The 17,693-nt window shown below is 51.1% G+C and overlaps 1 protein-coding gene across 3 annotated transcripts in view; it reads right to left on the minus strand.

Annotated features, from left to right (window-relative positions):
* Positions 1-2,555: 2,555 nt before the first annotated feature.
* Positions 2,556-17,693, minus strand: part of LOC134965935 (uncharacterized) — a 241,633-nt gene continuing 226,495 nt past the window's right edge. For all 3 annotated transcript variants that reach the window (XM_063942338.1, XM_063942339.1, XM_063942340.1), the window contains one exon: positions 2,556-3,692. In XM_063942338.1, coding sequence (XP_063798408.1) covers positions 2,679-3,692 — 1,014 coding nt within the window. In that variant the 3' untranslated portion in view covers positions 2,556-2,678. The remainder of the gene's footprint in view (positions 3,693-17,693) is intronic.

The raw sequence follows: 17,693 nt of genomic DNA on the forward strand, positions 1-17,693 counted from the left end.
TTACTTCAGAAATAATAAAGGGGGTAATTCAGAGTTGATCGCAGCAGCAAATTTGTTAGCAGTTGGGCAAAACCATGGGGGTAATTCCAAGTTGATCGCAGCAGGATTTTTGTTAGCAATTGGGCAAAACCATATGCACTGCAGGGGAGGCAGATATAACATGTGCAGAGAGAGTTAGATTTGGGTGTGGTGTGTTCAATGTGCAATCTAATTTGCAGTGTAAAAATAAAGCAGCCAGTATTTACCCTGCACAGAAACAAAATAACCCACCCAAATCTAACTCTCTCTACACATGTTACATCTGCCTCCCCTGCAGTGTACATGGGCCCTCATTCCGAGTTGTTCGCTCGCTAGCCGCTTTTCGCAGCAGTACACACGCTAAGCCGCCGCCCTCTGGGAGTGTATCTTAGCATAGCAGAATTGCGAACGAAGTATTCGCAATATTGCGAAAAGATTTTTCTGTGCAGTTTCTGAGTAGCTCGAGACTTACTCTTCCAGTGCGATCAGTTCAGTGCTTATCGTTCCTGGTTTGACGTCACAAACACACCCAGCGTTCGCCCAGACACTCCCCCGTTTCTTTAGCCACTCCTGCATTTTTCCCAGAAACGGCAGCGTTTTTTCACACACTCCCATAAAACGGCCAGTTTCCGCCCAGAAACACCCACTTCCTATCAATCACACTCCGAACACCAGAACGAAGAAAAAACCTCGTAATGCCGTGAGTAAAATACCAAACTTCATAGCAGATTTACTTGGCGCAGTCGCAGTGCGAACATTGCGCATGCGCAATTAGCGGAAAATCGATGCGATGCGAAGAAAATTACCGAGCGAACAACTCGGAATGAGGGCCATGGTTTTGCCCAATTGCTAAAAAAAAATCCTGCTGCGATCAACTTGGAATTACCCCCCATGTGCACTGCAGGTGTGGCAGATATAACATGTGCAGAGAGAGTTAGATTTGGGTGTGTTATTGTTTCTGTGCAGGGTAAATACTGGCTGCTTTATTTCTACACTGCAACTTAGATTTCAGATTGAACACACCCCACCCAAATCTAACTCTCTCTGCACATGTTATATCTGCCCCCCCTGCACTGCACATGGAGGGTCATTCCGAGTTGATCCTTAGATGCCGTTGTTTGCAGCGCAGCAATCAGGCTAAAAATCGGCATTTCAGCGCATGCGTATGGGCCGCAATGCGCATGCGCGTCGTACGGGTACAAAGCCCGTTGTGGTTGTGCGCAGGTTGTAGCGAAGTTTTCAGTCGCACTGACGGCCGCAAGAAGATTGACAGGAAGGGGGCGTTTCTTGGTGTCAACTGACCGTTTGCAAAAACGCAGGCATGTCTGAAAAAATGCAGGCGTGGCTGGGCGTTTGCTGGGCGGGTATATGACGTCAAATCCGGACACGAATAGGCTGAAGTGATCGCAAGCGCTGAGTAGATTCAGAGCTACTCTGAAACTGCACAAACTGTTTTTGCAGAGCTCGGCTGCACATGTGTTCGCACTTCTGCTAAGCTAAAATACACTCCCCCAGTGGGCGGCGGCATAGCGTTTGCACGGCTGCTAAAAACTGCCAGCGAGCGATCAACTCGGAATGACCCCCCATGGTTTTGCCCAACTGCTAACAAATTTGCTGCTGCGATCAACTCTGAATTAGGCCCAAAGTGACCAGAGTGTATAGAATGCACCATTTTGATGTATCGTAGTACAGTGGGGCTTATGTAACCACATGGTGCACAATGCAATTATGGGGCTGATGCTGAATCGCACACAATGATAATATTCGTACAGAGTTGCAATTAACATTGAGACGCAGGGTATCAGAAATGTATTGAAAATACATTGGGCGGTGACTGGGCAGTGACTGGGAGGTGGGTCCATTTTATGGGCGTATTAAGGGAGTGTCGCTGAAGTGGTTGCTAACTCACTCGCTTAATTGCTTACATTAGCGGATGCACATCTATCATAGGCCATGTTCTATGGTAACATCAAGATGCACCAAGCAGATTGAGACGTGGGTCTCTCAGTCCTTGCACATTCAGATGCTCGGCTGTATACCTGAAATGGTGTGGTATGCGCGATTGGCGGTCAGGAGACTGATGGTCAGCATATTGATACCGGGATCCCGCCAGTGGAATCCCAATGGGGGATGGGGGTGTGTGTGTGTTGGGGGGCACGAATGCAGCAAGCCCCCTGCGGGCTCGGTGGCGACCGGACACCAACAATTGGGAAAAGTCCATGTTGGCCGGGATAGTGAGGGGGCAGGATGCAGGGGGAGGTTATGTGACCGTCGGTCGCCTGGCCGCTGGTCACATGACTACATCCCCACCCGGAGAAGAGATGACACCCACATCAGCAAATGATGCTAAATTTGCTGCTGCCTCGTGTGACGCAGAATCAGCCCCTATGTGCTTTAGGGGCTCTCTGCACTCCAGAGTGCCTAAACTAGAAAAATAAATCAGATGCTTCATTGGTTGCTGTGGGTTACAACAAAAACTCGACCCAAGGTATGTTATAGCCGCTTGCAGCTTGGAATAATACATTGAACATATCTGGTCATGAAAAAAAAAATGTTTATTACAGTTGTAAAAATGGGATATAAGACACATTAGGGGCTTGCTCCCATGTATAAGGGAATCACCAGTGCACAATACAAGGGATGCTACAGTGAGTGCTCAGTTAGTAGAATTTCATTCTCGGATACACCCAGTCAGAGCCGGCGCTGTCCATCAGCTCCTTGCTTAAAGATCTTCCGTTATCCAGCTGTAAATATTGTGATTCTGAATATGGGGCCATCATTCTGGACGTTTCCCAGCTGTGATTGGGCTGTTCTAAGTACGATGTTCCATATGCCCAGTCCTCATGGCCGTTCCATGCTACGCCAGGATCATGCTCAATGCTGACTTTGTGTACGGGTTCCTCTCTTAGGGAAGATGGTGGACGCCACAAGTTATAGTTTTGGTGGGGGAATATCCCATGAGGGTAGTACGTGCCTGTGCCTAGTAGGGGGGACCTTTGTCTTTCTACGTTTCTTAAGTTCCAGGCATCTACAAACTGGAAGTTTTCTGGGGCAGCAAGGGTCCTAGTTTCCAGCATTTCGGGAAAAATATTGTGGTGGCTTCCAAAATTGTTTTCTGAATGAGTCCTGTGTGGAATTAGTTCCCTGTAACACAATCTGGTGTCTGGAGGGCAATCAAATATTTTAGTACTTGGTGATTTCTGTGCAGTGCAGTTCCAGATGTTTGGGAGGACATCTAATTTCTCACCTGAAGAACAGCCTGTTGTACGTAGGCTTGTTTTATTTAGCTGGTCTGAAGGAACTTCTCGCAAGGGCTGTCTAGTTACACACTCATGCTCAGTCACCTTCGGATTGTGGAAGTGTTGGTGAACATTACATGTGTGAGATAACGATGTTTCTAAATCATCATGTTCTAATTTCCATCTTACTGAAGGAGGCCTATCAGCATCTAATGATGTATTGTCCATCTTGTTGGGTCTCCTGGCCCTGCAGAAACTTGAGGTGTTCCCTTTTTCTTTGCTCATTTTGGGAATGTTTATGGAGGTGATAGTGAATAGATTTCGGGAATCCTCAGCTGCTGTGGGCTGGCACCGATGAGAGGGTTTATTACCAGATCCAGAATTAACAGGTTGGTGGTGATCATCTGTGATCTTCTGATGGTTTTCTGGAGTGACCTATATTGTGTAAATGTTAAAAGTCATTAGAACAAAAAACATAATAATCCTATCAATGCCACACTGGCAAGCTAATGTTAATTTGCAGCTGAAAGTCTCAGATTGTACATCACTGTACCGGTGTCACCCTCTGCACTGGGACTCAGTGGATGAGAAGACCTCTAGTCTGTAACTTTTTTCTTTGGTTCATCTTCCCATCTGTTACTGATTTCCGATACTGTTGGGGAGGAGGGGTGGGTGAGGGTGGGGGGTTTCCAATGGTGGAGCAGCCCAAGGCTGCCACACACCACTTGACAAGATATGAGTGATTTCACTGCATTCTAATTGGTCACTGGAAGAGACCACAGTGACAGTGTACGCTACCGGGGCAGTTCTGTGTGTGAACCTGAATGGGATGTAGCCATCTGAACACAGGTGGAGGAGGAGATGGAGGCAGCAAGAGGGGTAAGTGTATCGTTTTACTTTACTTCTTGCCATCTTAGCAGACATACCCATCACGGGGCACCTGGTCATTAGTGGATGCCTTACTGGAGACTACTGTAAAAATAAGATTTTAAAGCTACCGGTAAATCTTTTTCTCCTAGTCTGTAGAGGATGCTGGGGACTCCGTAAGGACCATGGGGTATAGACGGGCTCCGCAGGAGACATGGGCACTATAAAGAACTTTAGAATGGGTGTGCACTGGCTCCTCCCTCTATGCCCCTCCTCCAGACCTCAGTTAGAGAAACTGTGCCCAGAGGAGATGGACAATACGAGGAAAGGATTTTGTTAATCTAAGGGCAAGATTCACACCAGCCCACACCATCCACACCGTATAAACTGGAATATACGCAACCAGTTAACAGTATGAACACAAAACAGTATCAGCTAAAGACTGATCTCAACTGTAACATAACACTTATGTAAGCAACAACTATATACAAGCCTTGCAGATTTTGTCCGCACTGGGACGGGCGCCCAGCATCCTCTACGGACTAGGAGAAAAAGATTTACCGGTAGGTTTAAAATCTTATTTTCTCTTACGTCCTAGAGGATGCTGGGGTCTCCGTAAGGACCATGGGGTTTATACCAAAGCTCCAGACCGGGCGGGAGAGTGCGGACGACTCTGCAGCACCGACTGAGCAAACGCAAGGTCCTCATCAGCCAGGGTATCAAACTTATAGCAAAAGTGTTTGAACCTGACCAGGTAGCTGCTCGGCAAAGCTGTAAAGCCGAGACGCCTCGGGCAACCGCCCAAGAAGAGGCCACCTTCCTAGTGGAATGGGCCTTTACCGAATTTGTTAACGGCAATCCTGCCGTAGAATGAGCCTGCTGAATCGTGTTACAGATCCAGCGAGCAATAGTCTGCTTCGAAGCAGGAGCGCCAACTTTGTTGGCTGCATACAGGACAAACAGTGCTTCTGTTTTCCTAACCCGAGCCGTCCTGGCTACATAGATTTTTAAGGCCCTGACTACATCCAGGGACTTGGAATCCTCCAAGTCACTTGTAGCTACAGGCACCACAATAGGTTGGTTCATATGAAATGAAGAAACCACCTTAGGCAAAAATTGAGGACGAGTCCTCAACTCTGCTCTATCCACATGGAAGGTCAAATAGGGGCTCTTGTGAGACAAGGCCGCCAATTCGGACACCCGCCTTGCAGATGCCAAGGCCAACAACATGGCCACCTTCCAAGTGAGAAATTTCAATTCAACCGTTTGAAGAGGTTCAAACCAGTGAGACTTCAGGAACCGTAACACCACGTTAAGGTCCCAAGGTGCCACTGTGGGCACAAAAGGAGGCTGGATGTGCAGTACTCCCTTTACAAAAGTCTGGACTTCTGGGAGGGAAGCCAATTCCTTCTGAAAGAAAATAGATAGGGCCGAAATCTGTACCTTAATGGAGCCTAATTTTAGGCCCATATCCACTCCTGTCTGTAGAAAGTGGAGAAAACGGCCCAGATGGAAATCTTCCGTAGGAGCATTCTTGGCTTCACACCAAGAAACATACTTCCTCCAGATACGGTGATAATGTTTTGCCGTCACCTCCTTCCTAGCCTTTATCAGAGTAGGGATGACTTCCTCCGGAATACCTTTCCCAGCTAGGATTCGGCGTTCAACCGCCATGCCGTCAAACGTAACCGCGGTAAGTCTTGGAACACGCAGGGCCCCTGTTGTAACAGGTCCTCCCTGAGAGGAAGAGGCCATGGATCTTCTGTGAGCATCTCCTGAAGATCTGAATACCATGCCCTTCGAGGCCAATCTGGAACAATAAGTATTGTTTTCACCCTTTTTTGTCTTATGATTCTCAATATTTTTGAGATGAGAGGAAGACATAGACCGACTGAAACACCCAAGGTGTCACCAAGGCGTCCAGCGCTACTGCCTGAGGGTCCCTTGACCTGGCACAATACCTCCGAAGCTTCTTGTTGAGGCGTGACGCCATCATGTCTATGTGAGGAATTCCCCAAAGACTTGTTATCTCTGTAAAAATTTCTTGATGAAGTCCCCACTCTCCTGGATGGAGATCGTGTCTGCTGAGGAAGTCTGCTTCCCAGTTGTCCACTCCCGGAATGAAGACCGCTGACAGAGCGCTTACGTGATTTTCCGCCCAGCGAAGAATCCTGGTGGCTTCCGCCATTGCCACTCTGCTCCTTGTCCCGCCTTGGCGGTTTACATGAGCCACGGCTGTGACGTTGTCTGATTGAATCAGAACCGGTAGGTCGCGAAGAAGATCCTCCGCTTGTTGTAGGCCGTTGTATATGGCCCTCAATTCCAGTACGTTGATGTGTAGACAAGCCATCAGGCTTGACCATAGCCCCTGAAAATTTCTTCCTTGTGTGACTGCTCCCCATCCTCGGAGGCTCGCGTCCGTGGTCACCAGAACCCAGTCCAGAATGCCGAACCTGCAACCCTCTAGAAGGTGAGCACTTTGCAGCCACCACAGGAGAGACACCCTGGCCCCGGGGAGACAGGCTTATCTTCTGATGTATTAGTAGATGGGACCCGGACCACTTGTCCAGGAGGTCCCACTGAAACGTCCTTGCATGAAACCTGCCGAAGGGGATGGCCTCGTAGGCTGCCACCATTTTCCCCAGAACTCGAGTGCATTGATGAACAGACACTCTTTTTGGTTTTAGCAAGTCTCTGACCATGTTCTGGAGGTCCTGGGCTTTTTCCATCGGGAGAAAAACCCTCTTCTGTTCCGTGTCCAGAATCATGCCTAGGAATGATAGTCGAGTCGTTGGAATCAATTGTGACTTTGGCAGATTGAGAATCCAACCGTGTTGTTGTAGCACTCTCAGGGAGAGCGACACGCTCTTCTGCAATTGATCTCTCGATCTTGCTTTTATCAGGAGATCGTCCAAGTATGGGATAATTGTGACGCCCTGCCTGCGCAGGAGCACCATCATCTCCGCCATCACCTTGGGAAAAATCCTCGGGGCCGTGGAAAGCCCAAACAGCAACGTCTGAAACTGGTAATGAAAGTCCTGTACAGCGAATCTGAGGTACGCCTGATGAGGAGGATATATGGGGACATGAAGGTATGCATCCTTTATGTCGAGTGACACCATAAAATCCCCCCCTTCCAGACTGGAGATCACAGCCCGAAGCGATTCCATCTTGAATTTGAACTTTCTTAAGTACAGGTTTAGGGATTTTAGATTTAAAATGGGTCTGACCGAACCATCCGGCTTCGGGACCACGAACAGGGTCGAATAGTACTCTTTCCCCTGTTGGACTAGGGGAACCTTGACAATCACTTGCTGTTGATACAGCTTTTGAATTGCAGCGAACACTACTTCCCTCTCTGGGGGAGAAGCTGGCAAGGCCGACTTGAAAAATCGTCGAGGGGGCACCTCTTAGAATTCCAGTTTGTAGCCTTGGGATACAATATCCATCGCCCAAGGATCCACGTCTGACAGAACCCAGACCTGGCTGAAGAGTCGAAGACGTGCCCCCACCGGTGCGGACTCCCTCAGTGGAGCCCCAGCGTCATGCGGTGGATTTAGTAGAAGCCGGGGAGGACTTCTGTTCCTGGGAACTAGCCGTAGCAGGCATTCTTTTCCCTCTACCCTTACCTCTGGCGAGGAAAGATGAGCCCCGACCTCTTCTGGACTTACGCGACCGAAAGGACTGCATCTGATACTGTGGAGTTTTCTTTTGCTGTGGGGGAACAAAAGGCAAAAAGGTAGATTTACCCGCGGTAGCTGTGGCAACCAGGTCCGCGAGACCTTCCCCAAATAAAACGTCACCTTTGTATGGCAAAACCTCCATATGTTTCTTTGAGTCGGCATCACCCGTCCATTTGGCGAGTCCACAGGGCGCGCCTAGCAGAAACCGCCATGGCGTTGGCGCTCGACTCCAGCAGCCCAACGTCTCTTTGAGCATCCCTCATATATAAGACTGCGTCTTTAATGTGGCCTAAGGTTAATAAAATGGTATCCCTATCTAGGGTATCAAGGTCAGCTGACAAGGTATCTGTCCAAGCTGCAACTGCACTACACACCCATGCCGATGCTATTGCCGGTCTGAGCAAAGCACCTGTATGCGCATAAATAGACTTTAAAGTAGTTTCCTGCCTGCGATCAGCAGGATCTTTGAGGGCTGCCGTGTCAGGAGACGGTAGCGCCAGTTTCTTGGACAGGCGTGTTAAAGCCAGGGACGTGCAGTCAGGGGAGGCAGTGCCTCCCCTGTCATTATGATTAAAATAATAAAAAGAAGATATTTATAACAGAGTCTGTTATAAATATCTTTTTTCATTATTTTAATAATCCCCCCCCTGTGGCTGCTTGTGAGGGTGGGAGGCAGCGGGAGAGGTGCCTCCCGCTGCTAACATTAAAACTCCGGGCAGCGGGGGGCTGGCAGGGGGCGGGGCGCAGCAATGGGCTGTGAAAGCCCATTGAAAATTAATGGGGAAGCGGCACCTATACTGGTGCCGCAATGACAGGGGCGTGCGATGAATGCACGCCCCTGTCAGTGCCCCAGATGTGATTGGCCCAGCGGATCCAGTGCTGGATCCGCTGTCCAATCACCCCCTTCCCGGCTGCAGCAGGCGCCGTGGCCTGTGTGGGCGCCCGCTGCAGCCAGCGCCGCTACTATGGGAGAGACGTCATGAGTCATGACGTCTCTCCCATAGTACAGCAGAGACGAGCCGGCGGACGGTGACGGAGGACGGCGCTGCAGGAGCGGTAAGTATGTATGTGTGTGTGTTTTTTTTTTTTTTAAATGTGTTTGTGTTTGGGGGCAGCAACAGGGGCACCGCAATTGGGGGGGGCAGCAACAGGGGCACCGCAATTGGGGGGAACAGCAACAGGGGCACCGCAACTGGTGGGCACAGCAACAGGGCCACCGCAACTGGGGGGCACAGCAACAGGGGCACCACAACTGGGGGGCACAGCAAAAGCGCAACTGGGTGGCACAGCAACAGGGGCACCACAACTGGGGGGCACAGCAACAGGGGCACCGCAACTGGGGGGCACAGCAAAACCGCAACTGGGGGGCACAGCAACAGGGGCACCGCAACAGGGGGGCACAGCAACAGGGGCACAGCAACTGGGGGGCACAACAAGGGGCACAGCAACAGGGGCACAGCAACGGGCACAGCAACAGGGGCACCACAACTGGGGGGCACAGCAAAACCGCAACTGGGGGGCACAGCAACAGGGGCGCCACAACTGGGGGGCACAGCAACAGGGGCACAGCAACTGGGGGGCACAACAAGGGGCACAGCAACAGGGGCACAGCAACGGGCACAGCAACAGGGGCACCACAACTGGGGGGCACAGCAAAACCGCAACTGGGGGGCACAGCAACAGGGGCGCCACAACTGGGGGGCACAGCAACAGGGGCACCGCAACTGGGGGGCACAGCAACAGGGGCACAGCAACTGGGGGGCACAACAACAAGGGGCACAGCAACGGGCACAGCAACAGGGGCACCACAACTGGGGGGCACAGCAAAACCGCAACTGGGGGGCACAGCAACAGGGGCACCACAACTGGGGGGCACAGCAACAGGGGCACCGCAACTGGGGGGCACAGCAAAACCGCAACTGGGGGGCACAGCAACAGGGGCACCGCAACTGGGGGGCACAGCAACAGGGGCACAGCAACTGGGGGGCTCAACTACAAGGGGCACAGCAACTGGGGGGCACAACTACTAGGGGCACAGCGACTGGGGGCACAGCTATTGGGGGCAAAGCTACAAGGGGCACAGCGACTGGGGTCACAACTACTGGGGGCACAGCTACAGGGGCCACAGCGACTGGGGGCAAAGCTACAGGGGGCACTGCTACAAGGGGCACAGCTACAACGGGCACTGCTACAGGGGTCACAACTACTGGGGGCACAGCCACAAGGGGCAAAGCTACAGGGGGCACAGCTACAAGGGGCACAGCAACTGGGGGCACTGCTACAGGGGGCAAAGCTACTAGGGGTACAGCTACTAGGCTCACAACTATTGGGGGAGCCTGCTCCATCCTCCCAGTTAGCAGCAGCACTCTCCTCTGTCTGTGCTAATGTCCTCCCGCGTCAGCGAGTGTATAATATTCATTAATTTCTCTCTCTCCTCCTGTGGATTACTTTATTTGTAAGTATAATTTTCATTTTTACAGGTACCGGCCCTATTGGATTCTACTGGACAAGTGGACGTGACCGGCGTGGGATGTAGAGAAGTAATCTCTCTCTCATTTTTACAGGAACCACCTATTGGATTCTACATGGACAAGTGGACGTGACCGGCGTGGGATGTAGGTAAGTATGTGTGAGTGTGTGTGTTTTAATAAATTTTTACTTTCACGGTGTGTGTGTTGTGTTTTTATTTGGGTATTTTTTTTGTTGTAGAACTACAGGTACCAGCGGGCCCGTTATTTCCCCGAATGCTGGCACTTGAGGTTCTCCAAGTACCAGCAAGCGGGTGAGGCTTGCTGGGCCTTGTAGTTCCACAACAAAAAACAATATTCTTTTTCATACACACTTATGGCTATCAGCCCGGCACCCACCGCCCAGGGGTGCTGGGGACAGCCTCGGGCTTCACCCCTGGCCCTTGGGTGCCTGGAGGGGGGGGACCTCTTGATTTAAGGGGTCCCCACTCCTCCAGGGAACCCCGGCCAGAGGTGACTAGTTGGGGGGGTAATGCCACGGCCGCAGGGACCTACATAAATGTGTCCCCCGGCTGTGGCATTATGTCCCTGGCTAGTGGAGCCCGGTGCTGGTTTTAAAAATACGGGGGACCCCTACATCTTTTGTCCCCCGTATTTTTGGAAGCAGGCCCGGTCTAAGAGCCCGGTGCTGGTTGTCTAAATACGGGGAACCCCTGTCCAATTTTTCCCCAGTTTTTAAACAACCAGGACCGGCTCAAAGAGACCGAGGCTGGTTACACTTAGGAGGGGGGACCTCACGCATTTTTTTTTAATTTTTTTTAACCCATTCAGACCCTTCTCCATTAAGTAAATGGAAGCCCTGGACAACAAAATTGCATTCATGTCCTCCTCCCACTCCCTTCCCAAACACTAATTTTTATTTTTTTTCTATAAAAATGTACAATATATCACAAGTATGATGAGCAGGCAGGCAGCGGGCATTGGCGGCATCGGACTGAGGTGCAAATTAGTGGCGGAGGGCTGGGTCAGTTGATGGTGGGCGAGTTTGTAAGCCATTGGCGGTGGCAGCAGGCATCGGCTCAGTGGCAGTAGCGGGCATTGGCTTGGCGGCGGTAGTGGTCATCGGCAGGATTCGGCGGACATTATGGCTGTAGTGCCTCACCAGCCTCTGACCTCACCGCACGCCACTGGTTAAAGCCTTGTCCACCCTGGGTGAGGATTCCCAACGTACCCTGTCCCGTGCAGAGAAAGGATATGCCATAAGAATCCTCTTGGGAATCTGCAGTTTTTTATCAGGAGTTTCCCAAGCCTTTTCAAATAACTCGTTAAGTTCATGGGATGGGGGAAAGGTTACCTCAGGTTTCTTTTCCTTATACATGCGCACCCTCGTGTCAGGGACCGAGGGGTCATCTGTGATATGCAAAACCTCTTTTATTGCAATAATCATATAATGAATACTTTTTGCTACCCTCGGGTGCAACCTCGCTTCATCGTAGTCGACACTGGAGTCAGAGTCCGTGTCGGTATCAGTGTCTGCTATCTGGGATAGGGGACGTTTTTGAGACCCAGAAGGGCCCGGTGACCCAGCCGAAGCCGTGGATTGACTCCCTGCTCTTTCCATGGACTCTGCTTTGTCCAATCTCTTATGTAATAAGGTCACATTTGCATTTAAAACATTCCACATATCCATCCAATCATGAGTCGGCGTTGCCGATGGCGACACCACAATCATCTGCTCCACCTCCTCCTTAGCTGAGCCTTCCGCATCAGACATGCCGACACACTCGTACCGACACCCCCACACACACAGGGATATAGTTATAAGGAGACAGTTTCCCAATAATGCCCTTTGGAGAGACAGAGAGAGAGTATGCCAGCACACACCCAGCGCCAACTGACACTGGAAAATAATGTCCCAAATAACAGCGCTTTTATGTTAGATTACTGTGTAATACACTCACTGCGCCTTACAAGTGCCCCCCCCCCCCCCCTCCTCTTTTCAGCCCTGTGCCACCGTGTACAGCAGGGGAGAGACCGGGGAGCCAGCTTCTCTGCAGATCTCTGTGGAGAAAATGGCGCTGGTTAGTGCTGAGGGACCAAGCTCCGCCCCCTCCGGGGGCGGGCTTCGGTCCCGCTCAAAATATTTCAAACTGGCGGGGGATATAAAGAATTACTGCCTCCGCAGTGTCTATGCCAGATACAGAGGTTTTATTGCTGCCCAGGGCGCCCCCCCTGCGCCCTGCACCCATCAGTGCCCGGTAGTGTGTGTGGGAGCAATGGCGCGCAGCGTTACCGCTGCGCGCTTACCTCAGTGAAGATCCGAAGTCTTCTGCCGCCTTGAAGTCTTCTTTTCTTCTTATACTCACCCGGCTTCTATCTTCCGGCTCTGCGAGGAGGACGGCGGCGCGGCTCTGGGACGAACGGCGGGGGGAGACCCGCGTTCCGACTCCCTCTGGAGCTAATGATGTCCAGTAGCCTAAGTAGCAGAGCCTATCACTTAAGTAGGTCTGCTTCTCTCTCCTCAGTCCCACGATGCAGGGAGCCTTTTGCCAGCAGTGCTCCCTGAAAATAAAAAACCTAACAAAATTATTTTTCAGAGAAACTCAGGAGAGCTCCCCTGTAGTGCACCCTATCTCCTCTGGGCACAGGATCCAACTGAGGTCTAGAGGAGGGGCATAGAGGGAGGAGCCAGTGCACACCCATTCTAAAGTTCTTTATAGTGCCCATGTCTCCTGCGGAGCCTGTCTATACCCCATGGTCCTTACGGAGTCCCCAGCATCCTCTAGGACGTAAGAGAAAGTGCATTGCCTCTAATAATAGGATTTTAGTTACCTACCGGTAAATCCTTTTCTCGTAGTCCGTAGAGGATGCTGGGGTCCACATTAGTACCATGGGGTATAGACGGGTCCAGAGGAGCTATTGGCACTTGTTTGAGAGTGTGGGCTGGCTCCTCCCTCTATGCCCCTCCTACCAGCTCAGTCTAGAAACTGTGCCCGAGGAGACGGACATCTTCGAGAGAAGGATTTAACACAGATAGTGGCGAGATTCATACCAGCTCACACATACAATGCACATCAAGCTAGCTTAGCTTGAAAACTCAGCAACTGCTGAAACATTACTTACCAAGTAACAATGCAGTACATAACTAAAGAAAGTTGTACTGAACCAGATAACGGTTGCAGGAAAACGAAGCTCTGGGGGGCGCCCAGCATCCTCTACGAACTACGAGAAAAGGATTTACCGGTAGATAACTAAAATCCTATTTTCTCTTATGTCCTAGAGGATGCTGGGGTCCACATTAGTACCATGGGGATGTACCAAAGCTCCCAGAACGGGAGGGAGAGCGCGGAGGCTCCTGAAGAACTGATTGACTGAATTTCAGATCATCAGAGGCCAAAGTATCGAACTTGTAAAACTTTGCAAACGTGTTCGACCCAGACCAAGTTGCAGCTCGGCAAAGATGCACTGCAGAGACACCCCGGGCAGCCGTCCAGGAAGACCCCACCTTACGAGTAGAGTGGGCCTTAACAGATTTTGGACACGGCAGTCCTGCCGTAGAATAAGCGTGCTGGATAGTGAACTGAATCCAGCGAGAAATAGTCTGCTTAGAAGCAGGACACCCAATCTTCTTGGGATCATACAGGACAAACAGAGAGTCTGACTTTCTGTGACGAGACGTTCTCTTCACATATATCTTCAGAACCCTTACAACATCCAAGGACTTTGATGTAATTGAGGAGTCAGTAGCTACTGGCACCACAATAGGTTGGTTGATATGAAATGATATTGAACACCTCCAAATGGAGACCCCATTCCCCTGGATGGAGATCGTGTCTGCTGAGGAAGTTCGCTTCCCAGTTGTCTACTCCCGGAATGAAGATTGCTGAGAGCGCCAACGCGTGTCTTTCTGCCCAGAGGATGATTCTGCCCAGAGGATGATTCTTGTCACCTCTGACATTGCAGCTCTGCTCTTCGTTCCGCCCTGTCGGTTTATGTAGGCCACTGTCGTTACATTGTCCGACTGCACTTGAATGGCCCGATTTCTTAGAAGATGGGCCGCCTGAAGAAGACCATTGTAGACGGCTCTTAGTTCCAGGATGTTGATGGGCAGGCCGGCTTCTAGACTTGACCACCTTGCTTGGAATGTTTCCCCCTGAGTGACTGCGCCCCAGCCCTGAAGGCTCGCATCCGTGGTTAGAAGGACCCAGTCCTGAATCCCGAACCTGCGGCCCTCCAGAAGGTGAGGCAATTGGAGCCACCAGAGGAGTGAAATCCTGGCCTTTGGTGACAGACGAATCCTCTGGTGCATGTGGAGATGAAATCCCGACCACTTGTCCAGGAGATCCAGTTGGAAGGCCCGAGCATGGAACCTCCCGTACTGGAGAGCCTCGTAAGAGGCCACCATCTTTCCCAAAAGGCGAATGCAGTGATGAACCGACACCTGGGCTGGCTTCAGGACATCCCGGACCATTGTTTGTATCACCAACGCCTTTTCCTGCGGAAGAAACACCCTCTGCACTTCTGTGTCGAGGATCATCCCCAGAAAAGATAACCTCTGGGTCGGTTCCAAATGTGACTTTGGGAGATTCAAAATCCAACCTTGGACTCTGAGTAGGTGCATTGTGAGAACAATGGACTGCAACAGCTTCTCCTTGGACGAAGCCTTTATCAGCAGATCGCCCAGATATGGAATGATGTTCACCCCTTGTTTGCGGAGGAGAACCATCATCTCTGCCATCACCTTGGTGAACACCCTCGGTGCTGTTGAGAGGCCGAATGGCAGGGCCTGGAACTGGAAATGACAGTCCAATAATGCGAAACGGAGATAAGCCTGATGCGGCAGTCAAATCGGAATGTGGAGGTACGCATCCTTGATATCCAGGGATACTAGGAATTCCCCCTCTTCCAGACCTGATATCACCGCCCTGAGAGACTCCATCTTGAACTTGAACTCCTTTAGAAAGGGGTTCAGTGGTTTTAGGTTCAGAATGGGCCTGACCGAACCCTCCGGTTTCGGTACCACGAAAAGGTTCGAATAGTAACCTGTGGTTTGTAAATGAGGAGGAACTGGTACAATGACCTGTGCCTCCACCAACTTCTGGACAGCTTCCTGTAGTACAGATCTGTCTGCCAGTAGAACTGGCAAGCCTGATTTGAAAAATCGGTGAGGAGGGAGATTTTGAAATTCCAGCCTGTATCCCTGGGACACAATATCTATCACCCAGGGATCCATGCCGAACAATACCCAGACGTGACTGAACTGTCTGAATCTCGCCCCCACCGGCCCCACCTCCAGGCCGCACGGTCCACCGTCATGCAGAGGACTTTGGAATACCTGAAGCAGGCTTTTGTTCCTGGGAACCTGCAGCAGCAGGTTTCTTGGATTTAACTCGACCTCCCCTAACGAAGGTATTGGACGTTTTGGCCTTTCTAGGCTTGTTAGGCCGAAAGGACCGAGATGCTGATGAAGAGAAGTATTTCTTCGGAGCAGGTGCTGCTGAGGGAAGAAACGGAGACTTACCCGCTGTAGCAGTGGATATCCATGCATCCAAAGCTTCCCCAAAGAGAGACTGACCTGTGTAGGGTTGGGACTCCACACTTTTCCTGGATTCCGCGTCGGCAGACCACTGGTGCAGCCACAGTCCCAGAAGAGCTGAAACAGACATGGAAGAGATCCCCGCAGCCATGGAACCCAGGTCTTTCATGGATTCTGCCATAAAACCTGCTAAATCATGAATGTTACACAAAAACAATTCAACATCCCCTCTATCCATCGTATCTAAATCGTCTAGTAAGGTAGACGACCACTTTACTATAGCCCTTGCAATCCATGCACTAGCAATAGCGGGACGTAATATGGCCCCTGAAGCAGTGTACATTGATTTAAGTGTATTATCAATTTTTCTATCAGCCGGCTCCTTTAAGGCGGTAGATCCTGGAACAGGTAAAACCACCTTTTTTGAGAGTCTGGACACAGATGTGTCAACAATAGGCGGGTTTTCCCATTTTTTCCTATCCTCCTCAGGGAAAGGAAACGCCACCTGGACCCCTTTAGGGATCTGGAATTTTTTCTCCGGGTTTTCCCATGCTTTTTCAAATATAGCATTCAATTCCTTTGACGCAGGTAAGGTTAGCGAGGATTTCTTATTTTCAGTGAAAAAAGCCTCATCAACCTGCTCAGGTGTGGTATCATTTATATTTAACACATCCCTGATAGCCTCTATCATTAATTACACCCCCTTTGCAAGAGAGGCAGTCCCCCGCAACACATCCCCATTACCGTCTGTGGTATCAGAATCTGTATCCGTGTCATCTTGCGTAAATGTTAACAAGCGCACGTTTGTGGGGGTATATAGCGGAGCGTCCCGAGGTACCAGAAACGGCCCATACTGCCATAGAGCTCTGTAATACCTGGGTTGCAGACTCATTACTCGCAACCCTGTCAGAAATCTGAGTAATCCAAGATTTGATAGAGAAAAACCATTCAGGTTCCCTTGCTGGAATCTGTGCTAAACCAGTGCTATCCTGATTACATGGAATGGGATCATCCTGTGAGGACATATCCTCCGCAGCATATGACACAGTGTCCCTGGAAATAGCTAAAGGAGACCACCAAACACTCCACACACACAGGTGAGGGCAGACAGAGTTTCCCCCCCAAGAATGGCAAGAGAGATACAGAGATTGGAGCCAACCCACACACAGCGCTTTTAGCAAAGGGAGACCCCTTGTCAGCGCTGACTGTGCACCTTAATAGGATACACAGTCGTATTGCAGCCTCCCCCTCCCCCCCTTCTACAACCCCCTGGTACCGTTTACAGATAGCTGGAGTTGCTGTGGAGGGACCTTCTTTCTTGGTCAGCGCTGTGCAGGCAGGAAAATGGCGCTGAAACGCGGCTGGGTCCGCTCTGAGATGCTCTGCCCCCAAAATGGCACTGTCTTCCTGCTCTTCTTCTGCTTATACTGGCCTGAGGATTTAGTACTGGCTGAGATCCTGGGACCCCGACAGGCTTCTGGACCAGTGTAGCGTGTAGCGCTGGCTCAGGGCGCCCCTCACAGCGCCGCACCATGTACCGCTGAGCCATCCCCAGAGCGCAGTTAATACTGCGCTCCTACCCTGTAGCCGCCATCTTCACACCGACCCCCCGCTTGCTAGGGGGGTCGGTGTCTCACTCGCCACCGATTCTTCAGCTCTGCAAGGGGGTGGCGGCATGCTGCTGGGGCGAGCGGTCCCCTGTGGCGGAGAACGATCAGACCCCTCTGGAGCTCAGTGTCCAGTCAGCAGAGACAGTGGCTCAGGCCCCGAAGGGCGGACACTGCTCCCCCCCTCAGTCCCTCGCTGCAGGGAGGCTGTTGCCAGCAGCCTCCCTGTAAAACAAAAAACTCTAAAACAACATTTTACTAGGAAAACTCAGGAG

This window comes from Pseudophryne corroboree, chromosome 10, assembly GCF_028390025.1.
Source record: "Pseudophryne corroboree isolate aPseCor3 chromosome 10, aPseCor3.hap2, whole genome shotgun sequence".
NCBI lineage: Eukaryota > Metazoa > Chordata > Amphibia > Anura > Myobatrachidae > Pseudophryne > Pseudophryne corroboree.